Consider the following 12,705-nt stretch of genomic DNA (forward strand, 5'->3'; position numbering starts at 1 on the left):
CACCAGAACTCAGCCTGCTTTGGTCTCCCCCAGCTATCATGTGCAAGCCACCTCAGCTCATCCCCAATGGGAAAGTGGTGGGGTCTGACTTCATGTGGGGCTCAAGCGTGACTTATGCCTGTCTGGAGGGGTACCAGCTCTCCTTGCCTGCGGTGCTCACCTGTGAAGGAAACGGATCCTGGACCGGGGAGCTGCCTCAGTGTTTCCGTAAGTTGCTGACAAGGGTTTCTGGTGCATCCCATCTGATGGATCCTTCCCTTCCCCTGCTCAGAGTTATGCCACTGGAAGACTTGGGATAGGTAGTCCCCTCTCCAAAAGAGCTTTGTCAAAGACACTAGTAAAAGAGAAAGGAAGTTTAAAGGAAGAAAACGAGAACGTCTTAATTGAGCCCTGGCTATAGACACTGTCCCCAGCCATAGAGGAAAGAAATTAAGCCAGAAATACCTGAAGGTTGTCTTAACCTGAGGGTTGTTAACTGGATCGGATAGCACCGAAAGATCTTAGGGTGTCCAGTGCTGGAAATGTGCCCTGTCTTCATGGAAAATGCCCTACAGAGAAAAGACTTCTGGGAGACCCATGGTTTTCTGTTCAAAGAAGTATTTCTAATCCATCGGGCCCAATTGTGCCCAGAGGAGCCCCAAACCCATTTTGGGTTTCTCCTACTAAGGCCCTCAGAGTATCAAGTTCTGGGTCACTTATTCTTGTCACAACCCATTAATGGGCTCTGTATGACTTTCTCTGTGCCCATGCTTTGGGCAGGCAGTAAGAACTATTTTTCTTTCTACTCTATTTCTACAGAAAACTATCAATGTACTCTTGGTACTTCTAAAAATGTTTTGGTTTGAATTTGGGGAAATTCAGCAGAGAATAGAGCCCATGTACCCCTAGTTATATTAATTTTTGACAATGAACTGATCATCACACACACAAAAAATGTGTTATCGGGTGCATGGGTGGTTCGGTGGTAGAATGCTTGCCTTGCATGCAGGAGACCTGGGTTCAATTCCCAGACCATGCACTACCACCCCCAAAATATGTGTTCTCTACCTAAAAATACAGAAAAGGAAGTAAAAATCATCTGAATGGTTAAGCTTTTAATTATGCTTCCACATCAATCATTAGGCATTTTGCATATATTGCAATATGTATACAGTTTTCTAGAAATGGTGTCAGATCATGCTGTATATACAGTTTCAAAACTTGTAACTTCAGCCATTGATTTGCCATTAGCACCTTTCTTCATTGATACAAATTGATTCACACATCATCATTTTTAATAGCTTTAAAGAATTCCATTGTTCAAGGCAATACAACTTGTTTAATCTTCTTCTACTGGTAATTTTAGGTTGTCCCCAATTCACTCTTTTCAGAAGCAGTTCTGAAATAAATATTCTTAAAATTGCCCTTCATTACTCTTGTGATAATGTCCTAGAAGTGAGAATGCTAGTTCAAAGAGCAGGCATTCTGTACTTCTTGGCACATGTTGCCAAACTGTCTTCTAGAAAGAGCATCCCAATTTACATCCCACCAGCAGCTTATCAGAACATTTTTTAACTCACACCATCATCAACAATGGATTTCTCCAATTTTTCTAGATATTTACCAGTCTGAGGAGTTTAAAAAGATAACACATCATTTTAGCTGGCATCTCATTGTTTACTAGCAAGGCTGAGCTCATCCTTTTTTGTTAACCATTTGTATTTCTCATTTGGATGAGTTATCTCTCCCTGCAAATGGTAATTTCTGGTCAGCTCGGTCTTTAATTGTCTTCTTATTTGTTAACTCCTAGCTTCCAGGCTATAATCTCAAAATTCAGCTTCCATTTTATTTTGCAATACACACACGCGCGCACATTAGAGCATAACATAGCAGAAATAATGTATTCTGCATGCTTGATATCATGTTTTGGGGAACTTTTCCTTAGTCATTAGTCAGCTTTTAATAATACACCTGATGTTAGCATAACCTGAGTGAAATGGGCACACTCATACACTCCCCACTGCAGTATGAATAGGCACCCTTTGAAAGGAACTTTGGCGATACACATCAAAAACTGTGAGCATGCTCAAACCTAGAAAATTCTCCTAAGAAAATAATGCAAGTGAAAGAAGAAGCCATACGTAACTTTGTAATAACAGAAAATACCTAAAATAAAGGTTTTGATATAATGTTATCATGGTACAACTTCTCATTGCAAAACTATGTAGCAAATAAATGATAACATTATAAATATAGAAAATGTTTCCATGATAATATTAAGGGAGCAAAGTAAGATTCGCAAGCACATGGACATTTGGCTTGCAACCATGAACAAGTTTATATCCAACTGAACAAAGATTAGGAAGGAATGAAAATGAAAAATTGCTTTAGATAGTGGATGGTAGTTTATTTTTTCTCAATTTTTTTGAACTTCCTGTAATGTTACTCCATTATTTGTATGATTATTAATAAGCATTTTGAGTGTGGAAAAGAGAAGAAACATATAGCAGCAGCAGCAGCATAAAGGTGCATGTTAGTATATAGAGGTAGCTGCCCCAGCTTCCAGAGTCAAGAGTAATCAGAAAGAAAGCAATAGGAAGAACAAAGAATGGGGACAGGGCAGGGGGAGATTTTGTAGACTGGGTTCTAGAGAGATGCTTGAACTTGATTTATTCAAAACCTTTGTCTTCCCAGCCGTGTTCTGTGGAGATCCTGGCGTCCCACCCCATGGAAGGAGAGAAGATCGAGGCTTCTCCTACAGGTCATCTGTCTCTTACTCCTGTCAGCCCCCTCTGGTGCTGGTGGGCTCTCCACGAAGGTTTTGCCAGTCAGATGGGACATGGAGTGGCACCCAACCCAGTTGCATAGGTGAGAGGTGATCTGGGGTAGAGAATATCCAGCTGGTGGGCAACATTTTGGGGTGCCTGAAACAGACATTTCTTTCCCTTCCTCTGTCTTCACTGATCTCATCTCAAGAGGAGACAAGTTCTCCTCTGAGCTTCTTAAAGTGGGATGTGAAATCATCATATCTAAAGTGCTATGGGGAAGTGAGTAATCAGCTGGGGTTATGATTCGGGTGGAGAAACCACAAGACAGGGAAGTCAAGATGTGCTTCTATCTTCTTGCCTATATCTACTTCTCAGAGTGAGTCAAGGCAGTGAAGTTTCATTTACCATGTGGTGTGTTTCTTTGTTGTGGCAATCCAGACCCAACACTGACCATGTGTGCAGATCCTGGCGTGCCGCAGTTTGGGATACAGAACAATTCCCAGGGCTACCAGGTAATGAGGTCAGCCAAGATCGGGTTTTCCTGCCTCCCGTCCCCTGTTATCACTGTCAGCAGCCAGGGCCCCAGAGACCTTGCTTGGGACACCACTGGCTATAACTAGGGGGAGAGCAAGACCACGGAAGCTGGAAAAACAAAGTGCTGCAGAAAGGAGCACTCTTCAGAAGCAGAAGGATGTTTACATCAATCAGAGAAGCTGATGAGGAAAGACAGATCATGTGTAGTTCTAAAACATTTCTCAGCAATCTTATGTAGTTTGGGCAGGACATTTATTTGTGCATTACAATTGGCATCCCTGTTCTATTCATAGACACAGGGTTCACACAGGATAGTGCAAGCAAGGTTATTTGGCTTGTATCATATTGATTTCTGAAAAGAGGAAAGCATGTGCTGGGTCATGTAGGGCCTTCAGGTCATATAAGTCTTGTGGATTTTATTCTGAATGCATGAGATGCCGTTTGAAGGGGGGTCATCATGATTCAGGCTGCTGAATAGAGACTAGACTAGAGGGGATGAGTAGAAACACTTAGACATGCAGGACATTATTGAGTGGCTCATGTGACAGATTAAGATGAGATTGGACAAGGGAGTCACAGTGGAAATAGAGAGAAGTGAAGGGCTCAGCATATATTTTGTAGGTAGAACCAAGAGATGGATTGGATTGAGGGGTTGAAGGAAAGAAGGAAATCAAGGATGGACTTGAGGTCTTCGGTTTGCACATCTGGGTGCATAATGTTGCCACTTGCTGAATGGATGAAGTCCAGGAGAGAAATAAGTGCATTAGGAGAAAAGGAGTGGAAATTAGGGTTTCATTTTGTGTTTGAATTTTATCCAAGAGCCAAAAAGCACGAGTGTGTTTTTTGCGCAGGGGAGAAGTATGATCCAATTTGCAGTTCAGGACATCAATCCGGTAACATGCAAAATGGATTGAAGAAGGAGAGATGGAGCTAGTGGTTGTAGCAGTGTAGAAAGGGACAGTGAGAGACTAGTGGAGGTGAGGGTGGGGTAAACAACTGAACAGAGGAAGAGACTGAGGGATGGTGATAATTCTATTCAAAAGAGGTTTACAAAGCACAAGGATATGCCTATAAATAAGACAAGCCTCCTAACATCTATGAATTTATATGTCCATGGAAGAAAGAGACACATGCAACAAATCACTTTATTTTGTACATTTCTTCTCATTTTACAAAAAGCTTTTGAATCCATAATCCCATTTGAGCATCACAACATTCCAGAGCAATTGTGGCAGGGATGGTCATCACCCCTTCATACATAGGAAGACTATACTTTAGAGAGTTTCAGTGTGGCTTATCCTTCAGTGATTAAATGCAGAAACCAGACCTCAGATCTAGGGTTTTTGATTCTTAATCAGGCATTCTGTCCACCAGAGCAGGGTGCAATATGTTTCAGAAGAACACCGATATAGCTCAGGGGAATGGATGAGGCCTTGTAGAAGAGGTGTGATATAAGCTGCCTTAAGGGAGAAATAAGATTTAGCCAGGTGGAGAAGGGTGATCCAGGCAGAAGCACCTGTATGTAGGAGTTGGGTCACGTGTAAGTCATAAGTGACAGGAGTATGGAGTATTGCTTTATAGAGGATGATGATGGGACCTTCTGTCCTTGCTGTAGGTTGGAAGCACCGTGCTCTTCCGTTGTCAAAAAGGTTACCTGCTTCAGGGGTCCACCACCAGGACTTGCCTTCCCAACCTGACATGGAGTGGAACCCCACCTGACTGCATCCGTGAGTGCAGACTTCACCTACAGCCCAAGAAAACTCCCCTTAGCAACGTATCACCTCCCCCAGCTGGTCATTCAGTGCATGCTTGAATGCTCTGAATGTCAGGGAGCTCATAGCTTCCCATTTGGACCAATATTGGTCCCTTGGAGCCTCATAGAAGACATTTAATTCCCCTTCCATACAAGCCTTTCTGATATTTGAAGGTAATTCGTATAGCAAAGAAAAAAAAGAAGAATTTGCCTTTGGCAGCAAAAAGTAGTACAAGGCCAGGTGAAGACCAGATGACAGGGTGGAGGTATCAGGCTTCTGACCATAATTACTCCTTCTTCCATCTGGAAAAGTGTTGCTGGCTTGGATTCTCCCAGCCAATGCCCACATTATCTCCATCTTGGCCATTCCTATGGTCATTAAGACTGGGGTAGGAGAGGATGGAGAATGGGGAGGGGAAGGCTGGGCATGAAAGGGGCCTAGAAGGGATATAAAGATGGTTCCTGTAGGAATAGAGGAATGGACAAAAAGGTCTCCTGAAGACCCTAATCTCCCCAGGTCCTATAATGTCTTTCTTCTCATCCAGCCCATCACTGCAAGCAGCCAGAGATACCAACCCATGCCAATGTCGGGGCCCTGGACTTGCCCACAATGGGCTATACTCTCATCTATTCCTGCCAGGAGGGCTTCACCCTCAAGGGGGGCTCTGAGCACCGTACCTGCAAAACAGATGGCAGCTGGACAGGCAAACCACCCATCTGCCTTGGTGAGTGTACCCAATTAGGTGAGCCTCTCCAGGGCAGGAGGCCAAGGGTGACGATTCAGTTTGAGCTTAAGGAGAGTCAAAGACTGAAGAAATATAGATCTTGCTTCTGATTTTCTGAAGTGTTGAATCTGCAGGAGAATAAACAAAGAGAGTCTAAAGAGGCCCGTATTAGAGTCATCCCACGTTTTATTTTGCAACTTTCTGCTTGAGCTTAAATACACTCTTATAGGTTTATGCATAAGGCAGAGAAAAGTTCTATTCCACCGAAGTGAAATAACTTATTACACATATTAAAACTGATACAATAGCACTCACCCACAAATCCTTTCGGGTTATAAGACATACCAGACTTCCCTCCTTCTCTCCTGAATTCATCTGTTCTCCATTTATTGAGCATTATCACTGAGCCGTGACACTGCTGGGCACAGGGCATATGGAGGTGATAGGTTTGTACCCTGCTCTAAAGGAACTCACATTCATATGCTGAAGACAGACACATCATCAGATATTAAGGTACCTTGAGGAACATAACAATGCACTGAATGCCTTGGGAATGTAGAGGAAGCGGGGGTGGGGGCAATCAGAGAAGACTTCCTGGAGAAGTTTATGTGAAGAATTTGTCCAGCAAGGATAAAGGATCAACTTGGTAATAGGATGGTTTTAGACCCTCTCTTACAGGTGCTGATCTTCCCAAATACCCAGCATTGTTCTAAGCACTTAGATGTATTAACTCATTTAATTCCCTCAGTAATCCTATGAGGCAGATGCTATTTATCTCCATTTAATATATGAGTAAACTGAGGCACTGAGAGGTGAAATAACATGCCCAAGCTGGTAAGCGGAAGTGCTAAGATTTGACAGTCTAACTTCAGAATCCATGCTTTCAGCCACTTTGCTACACTATCCCTCAAACAAAGAGAAACCAGGCTTCAGGTTCAGGGCCTTTCTCAGAGCTAGAATAGAACAATATCCTTTATTTCTATTGTATGAATTAGTATAAATTTATTTCATTTATGGAAAAGAGTATTTGTTTTCCACATTAGCAGTTATATAAAGTTTTCTTTTTTAAAGTATATTTATTAAGTTTTAAAATGTAATTTAATTTAAAGAAAAATATGAAACTAATAATAACAGTAGAGGTGGGCCAGCAGCATCGCCGACTAAGCTGGTGTGGCACTTTTCCCTACTCCAAACATATAAATATACAATAACAACAATGAAAATGTTATATACCTAGCCAAGGACTTTCATCTTTGGCAGTTTTGCAGATGATGTTATACAGCTCTCTGGTTACCTAGAAATGTTGAGTAAAATATGACAAACATTGTTAAATACTTAGCTTAGTTCTCAGAAATGTAAGGGAAATCTTTAGGGGCCAACAAGGCCTAAAGCAAAGAAGAAACCGAAAATCTGAGTGGTTAGACATCAGTGAAGCTAAAGCTGCTACCACGGCATTTGCCAATCTCCATGACCTGGAGCCTTACCTTTAACAGCCCACAGGGTGAGATGAGACAAAGCCTTGGGCCTTGAAACATGGAGCTTCAAACAGAGACTCCACATAAAGCCAGAACCCTCAAAGAGCGAGCCCTCAATGAAACAGTGCTTTCCAGAAAAGGGAGACAAAGTGGGCATTTGTCTTTTTAACCTGAATTCTGGGGTCAAAAAGTCTCCTTTGGGAATTTATAACTATGAGCCTACTTTATGTGATTGGAGGGTTTGTTGTAACACTGCTGAATGTTCCACAATATCCCAAGCCAAGAAATAAAGTTGTCCTTAGTTTGTTACATGCTGTACTATGCCATCTTTTCTGGAGGCTACATTTTTAATGCTTCAAAAAGTTCCCAGTTAACGACTGGAAAATAAGTTCCAAATCCTAAATTGCAAAACACATGAGAAAATAAGCCCTTGAACAAGAGCAAGAAATAAAATAAATGAGAAAAATGGACCAAAAAAACTCAGCAGAATTTAATTATAAAATGAATAAAATATGGACTCAAAACAAAATGTGACAAAAATTAATAATAAAAAAAAAATTGACCTGGGTAGCCTTAGCAACCATGAAAACCAGGGGAAAAGGCCTTCAAAACACTGAGATGAAATAATTGTCAACCTAGAACTATCTGCTTAGGGGAGGGATGGATGAATCCTCACTGTAAGAAGATTACAGCATTCAGAACTCCCACAAAATCATCCAAATCTCCTATAAATGTGTTATAGACGATGTTTGGCAGTCAGTCGTAACCGCTTGGCATGCCAAAAAACAGGACTACATAATGGAAAAACAAGGAAGAAAACAGACAAAAGAAATAAATCCGTACGTGTCTTTGATGTTAGCTAAAAATGACTCTAATATAAGCAAAATAGAAGAATAGTTGTAAGAATTTTACTGGAGAATTGGCATCTCTAAGAAAAATTCAAGTGGCTATTCTAGAACCTTCACTGAGAAGATAAAGTCAAAGAAATCTCATAGCAAATAGAACAAAAAAGTAAAGGAATGAAAATAAGAGTCAAAAAATAAATAAATAAATAAATAAATAAATAAAAGGAGAAAGAAAAAGAAAGATCAAACCAGGAGATTCAACATCCGACTAATAAGGAGGAGCGTATCAAAAAAATAATATGTGAAGACTTTCCAGAAATAAAAGATTTGAGTTTTTCATACTGAAAGTGCCACTGTATCTCCCAACCTGATAAGTTACAAAAACAAAAACAAAACCACCAAAGGCACATCAACCCAAAAAGCTACAGAAAGGTACAAAACAGTTTACATACAAGGGATAGTAGGAAAATAGTTAAAGTAAAAGGCTAAACTACCAAAGTTACCCAACAATATAATGGCTTAGAGAACAAAGTTTATTTAACTGCCATATAGCATCCTGGACAGAAAGGCAGGCTACTCTGTTTCTCAAGGTCATTCAGGGACCAGAGTTCCTTTCATCTTGTTTCTCAGTCATCCCCAATGGAATTTTCCTTGTCTAATTATTTGGTCCTAGATTGCAGGTAATCCGAGTTCTACCTCCTAGGAAGGAGAAGGAGCACAAAGGAGGACATAGGCAATAATTTTAGGGTCAAGACTGGAAATGGTGCTCATAATTTCTATTAAAACTTTGTCTATGGCTATACCTAGCTGCAAGGGGGGCTGGGAAACTTAGTCCTGGACAAGCGTGTTCCTAGCTGCCACTCTGCTACTATAAAAGATGGAAAGGATGGATTTTTGTGGATAATTAGTTGTCTCTGCAGATGTGGGGAATCAGAAAGGCACTGGACTCCAGCAACAGTACCGGAATCCTAAAGAAATTGGAGCACTATCCTCAGAATTCTAGAGGGAAATGATCTCCAACCTGGAATTGAAAACTAGCAAACTATCAATCAAGTATAAGGATAAAATGAAGATATTTTCAGAAAGAGAAGTCCTGAAATATTTTTATCACCCATGCACCATTTTACAAAAGCACCATTGCCTTATTTGGGGCTGTGTTGCCCCAAAGTAAGAGGAAGCTATGGATCCAGAAACAGAATAAAGTAAGAGGAAGCTATGGATCCAGAAACAGAACTCCAGCACAGAAGAGAGATTATAGGGTTGCTTTGAAAACAATGAAGGGAAGTCACAGAATAATAGATGTGGACCAAATACTTAGGGCAGACAGTTCTGACTGAAGTAGGAAGGGAGGGCTGCAAGAGGAATATCACCAAATAGATATACTTTCTGGTATTGAGAGGACATTTGCAGTCTTGGAAGAGAGATTGAGTCTGAACTATGATAGATCATAAGACACCAAGTAACATTTTTTCAAAAGGCAGTTACAAACTCCAGGGAAAAAGAAGTTGAAAAAAGAAGCATGATATACTACAGGGTCTAGCTATGAATAATAACATTTATACTGTCATCAGTATGTAATCACAAATACTTATGAAACAAAAAAAAGTGCAATGTAACACCATAGGAACAATAGAGGGAGGGGAAGGGGCAAAAGGCGGCAGGATGTAAGAAAATCAAATCCTAAAATTCCTTAGCTTGTAAGAAGTCAATAAGGTTGGAAATCAGGATATTGCAGAAAAATACTGTATTTTGGAAATTCAACAATTATGGATAAAAGAATTGAGAGCAAATCCTCCTAGACAGCAGAAATTGGGAGAGGGAAAACAAAAGAAGGGTTGCTTTTCATGATAATATTGTCATTCTGTTCAATTTCTTAAACTGTTTATATCAGTTTGGTCAATAAAATTTTAATTAAAAGAACAGAAAGAGAGCCCTTCCTCCTTTCATTAAACAATAGATTCTCCTGGGCAAGTATTAGAAATTCTGAAGAATTAATTTCATACTGAGCATGTTCTCCAACTGCAGTGCACTGATATTTGGTAGGAAAAAATAATAATAATTTTATAGCTTAATAAAAGAGAAAAAGAAGAAAAACCACACTTTTGGAAATGGAAAAACATCTAAATAAGTCATAAGTCAAAGAAGAAACTGCAAGAGAAGTTAAAAATAGTTAGAACTCACCAGCAACAAAAACACTACATATCAAAATTTGCAGGATCCATAAAGAGTGGTCACTGAAAGGTCTACATCTTAAAAGCATATAGTAGAAAACACTGAAAATTACTGAGTTAAGTGTAGGTTTACTAATTCTTGAAGTAGCAAATGAGGAAGAACAGAAATTAGTAAAACATTAAACAAACAATCAAAAGAACCAACAGACCCCAAAGCTAGTTCTTTGAAAAGGCAAATTACACAAACACCTCTTTCATTATTGCTGCAGAAAAAAGACAAAAGATAATATTCTGAATGAAAAGAGGGGCAGAAGTACAGATACAGTCAAGACTTAAAATAAGAAGACACCATGAAGAACTTGGATTGAAATGATCAATTTTCTAACAATTATATAAATTACTAAAATTTTCCCAAGAAAAAATTAAATGAAGGCGAAAAAGAAGAAAGACATAGCCAACATGCATATAATCAACAAGACTATATAAAGAACTCATACATATTAATAAGAATAAAGACAAACAAACAGAAAATGAGTAAAATTATTTGAAATAGAATTTCAGAAAAGAGAAATCCTATGTGGCAATAAATGTGAAAAGATGCCCAATTTTATTAACAATCAGGGAAAAGCAAATAAAGGTCAACATTAGTTTCCATTTTTGCCAACTAGATGGAAAAATTAGGAAGTCTGAAAATTACCAAGTGTTAGAGAAGATGGAATCTTATCTTCTTACCTGGTGAGAGTATACATTAGTACAACCAATTTGGCATTATCTTGTAAAATTTAACATATACATGCCCAAAACCCCATTGATTTCATCCCTGGTGTTCACCGGAAGACATGCACATACATACATGAATGTTCACTGAAGTATAGTTCATATAGCAAAAAAATTAGAAGCAACCCATTGATGGAAATGGGTTTTTACTTGTGATATATTCATACAATGTAATAAAATGTGATAAAAAGAGGTGAAATGTGCTTATGTGAGAGGTGACATTATCAACATGGTGACATAAGACATCTCCTGGAAAAAAACACCTCAGAGATTCTGCAAATGAAAAGACAAATCCCACTTGATTAGAATTCTGGAAGATGGTTGTTCTAGTTTGCTAGCTGCCGGAATGCAACCACCAGAGATGGATTGGCTTTTAATAAAAGTGGATTTATTTCATTAGTTCTTCAGAGGAAAGGCAGCTTTCAACTGACGTTCTTTCTTATGCAGGAAGGCACAGGGTGATCTCTGCTGGCCTTCTCTCCAGCCGCTGGGTTCCACCAACTTTCCCCAGGGTGATTCTTTTCTGCACCTCCAAAGGCCTGGGCTGAGTTGCGAGTGCTGAGATGAGGTATGCTGAGTGCTTGGCTGTGCTACATTGAGCTCTCTCATTTAAGCACCAGCCAATTAAATCAAACATCATTCATTGCAGCAGGCACACCTCTTAGGGACTGCAGATGAAATCAGGAACAGATGAGGTTCACATGCCATTGGCTCATGTCCGCAGTAGAACTAGACACCTTCACCTGGCCAGGTTGACACCTGAACCTAACTACCACAATGGTGGAGACTGGAGAAGGACCCCACAAATGCTGAATGAGGAAAGAAAAAAATATCAGGGAAGAAACCTCCATCTTGACACACCGATCCTCTTCCCTCCATCTCACTCAGTTCTTTGCGGCTTGGGGAATTGATCAGAGGCAGCAAGCAGCCCAAATCTGTCCCTCCCACCAGGGACACAAACTGTAAGCAGCTTACAGCAATGAGTTAGATCCCCAGATATCCAGGCACAGGGACCCAAGTCCACAGAGACCCAGGGTAGAACACAAGCCATCAAGAAGTGGTGTATACAAAAGGGCCCTGGGAAGGATAAAAGGAAAAAAAGAAAGACCATGGCCACTGCCAAGTAGGTAGTGTGCTAGAACTCCATCCAATTACTGTCAGCTGGACCATCTAAATGCAAAACAGACTTTTGTGGAGTGACCCACCTTTCTGGATTGACCCTACTGGGCTCCCCCAAGCAGAATATCCAAAGAGGTAAAAGAGCCTCATACACACACAAAAAAGCTCAACAAACAAGGAATAGAAAGAAACTTCCTCAACACGATAAAGAGCATTTGTGAAAAAACCCCAGCTAGCATCATATTCCATGGTGAAAGAATGAAAGTTTTCCCTCTAACATCTGGAACAAGATGAGGTTGCCCACTGTGATCACTGTTATTCACCATTGTGCTGGATGTTCTAGCCAGAGCCGTTAGGCAAGAAAAAAAAATTAAAAGCATCCAAAATTGGAAAGGAAGAAATAAAACTTTCACTATTTGTAGATGATATGCTCCCAAAAAATCTACAACAAAGCCAGTAGAGCTAATAAGTGAGTTCAGCAGTGGCAGTAGTCAAGATCAACATGGCAAAAAGCAGAGTATTTCAATACACTAGCACTGAGAAATCTGAGGAAATCAAG

General features: G+C 40.1%; 1 protein-coding gene and 1 non-coding gene across 2 annotated transcripts in view; both read left to right on the plus strand.

Moving 5' to 3' along the window:
- Positions 1 to 12,705, plus strand: part of CSMD2 (CUB and Sushi multiple domains 2) — a 609,437-nt gene that overhangs the window by 570,888 nt on the left and 25,844 nt on the right. Inside the window, exons 60-64 of the mRNA XM_077150390.1 lie at positions 34 to 207; positions 2,674 to 2,847; positions 3,186 to 3,259; positions 4,897 to 5,008; positions 5,580 to 5,759. Coding sequence (XP_077006505.1) covers positions 34 to 207; positions 2,674 to 2,847; positions 3,186 to 3,259; positions 4,897 to 5,008; positions 5,580 to 5,759 — 714 coding nt within the window. The remainder of the gene's footprint in view (positions 1 to 33; positions 208 to 2,673; positions 2,848 to 3,185; positions 3,260 to 4,896; positions 5,009 to 5,579; positions 5,760 to 12,705) is intronic.
- TRNAA-UGC (transfer RNA alanine (anticodon UGC)) lies at positions 948 to 1,018 on the plus strand. The gene has a single exon. It is a non-coding gene; the product is annotated as a tRNA-Ala (tRNA).

Source organism: Tamandua tetradactyla, chromosome 2 (genome assembly GCF_023851605.1).
Source record: "Tamandua tetradactyla isolate mTamTet1 chromosome 2, mTamTet1.pri, whole genome shotgun sequence".
Taxonomy (NCBI): Eukaryota; Metazoa; Chordata; class Mammalia; order Pilosa; family Myrmecophagidae; genus Tamandua; species Tamandua tetradactyla.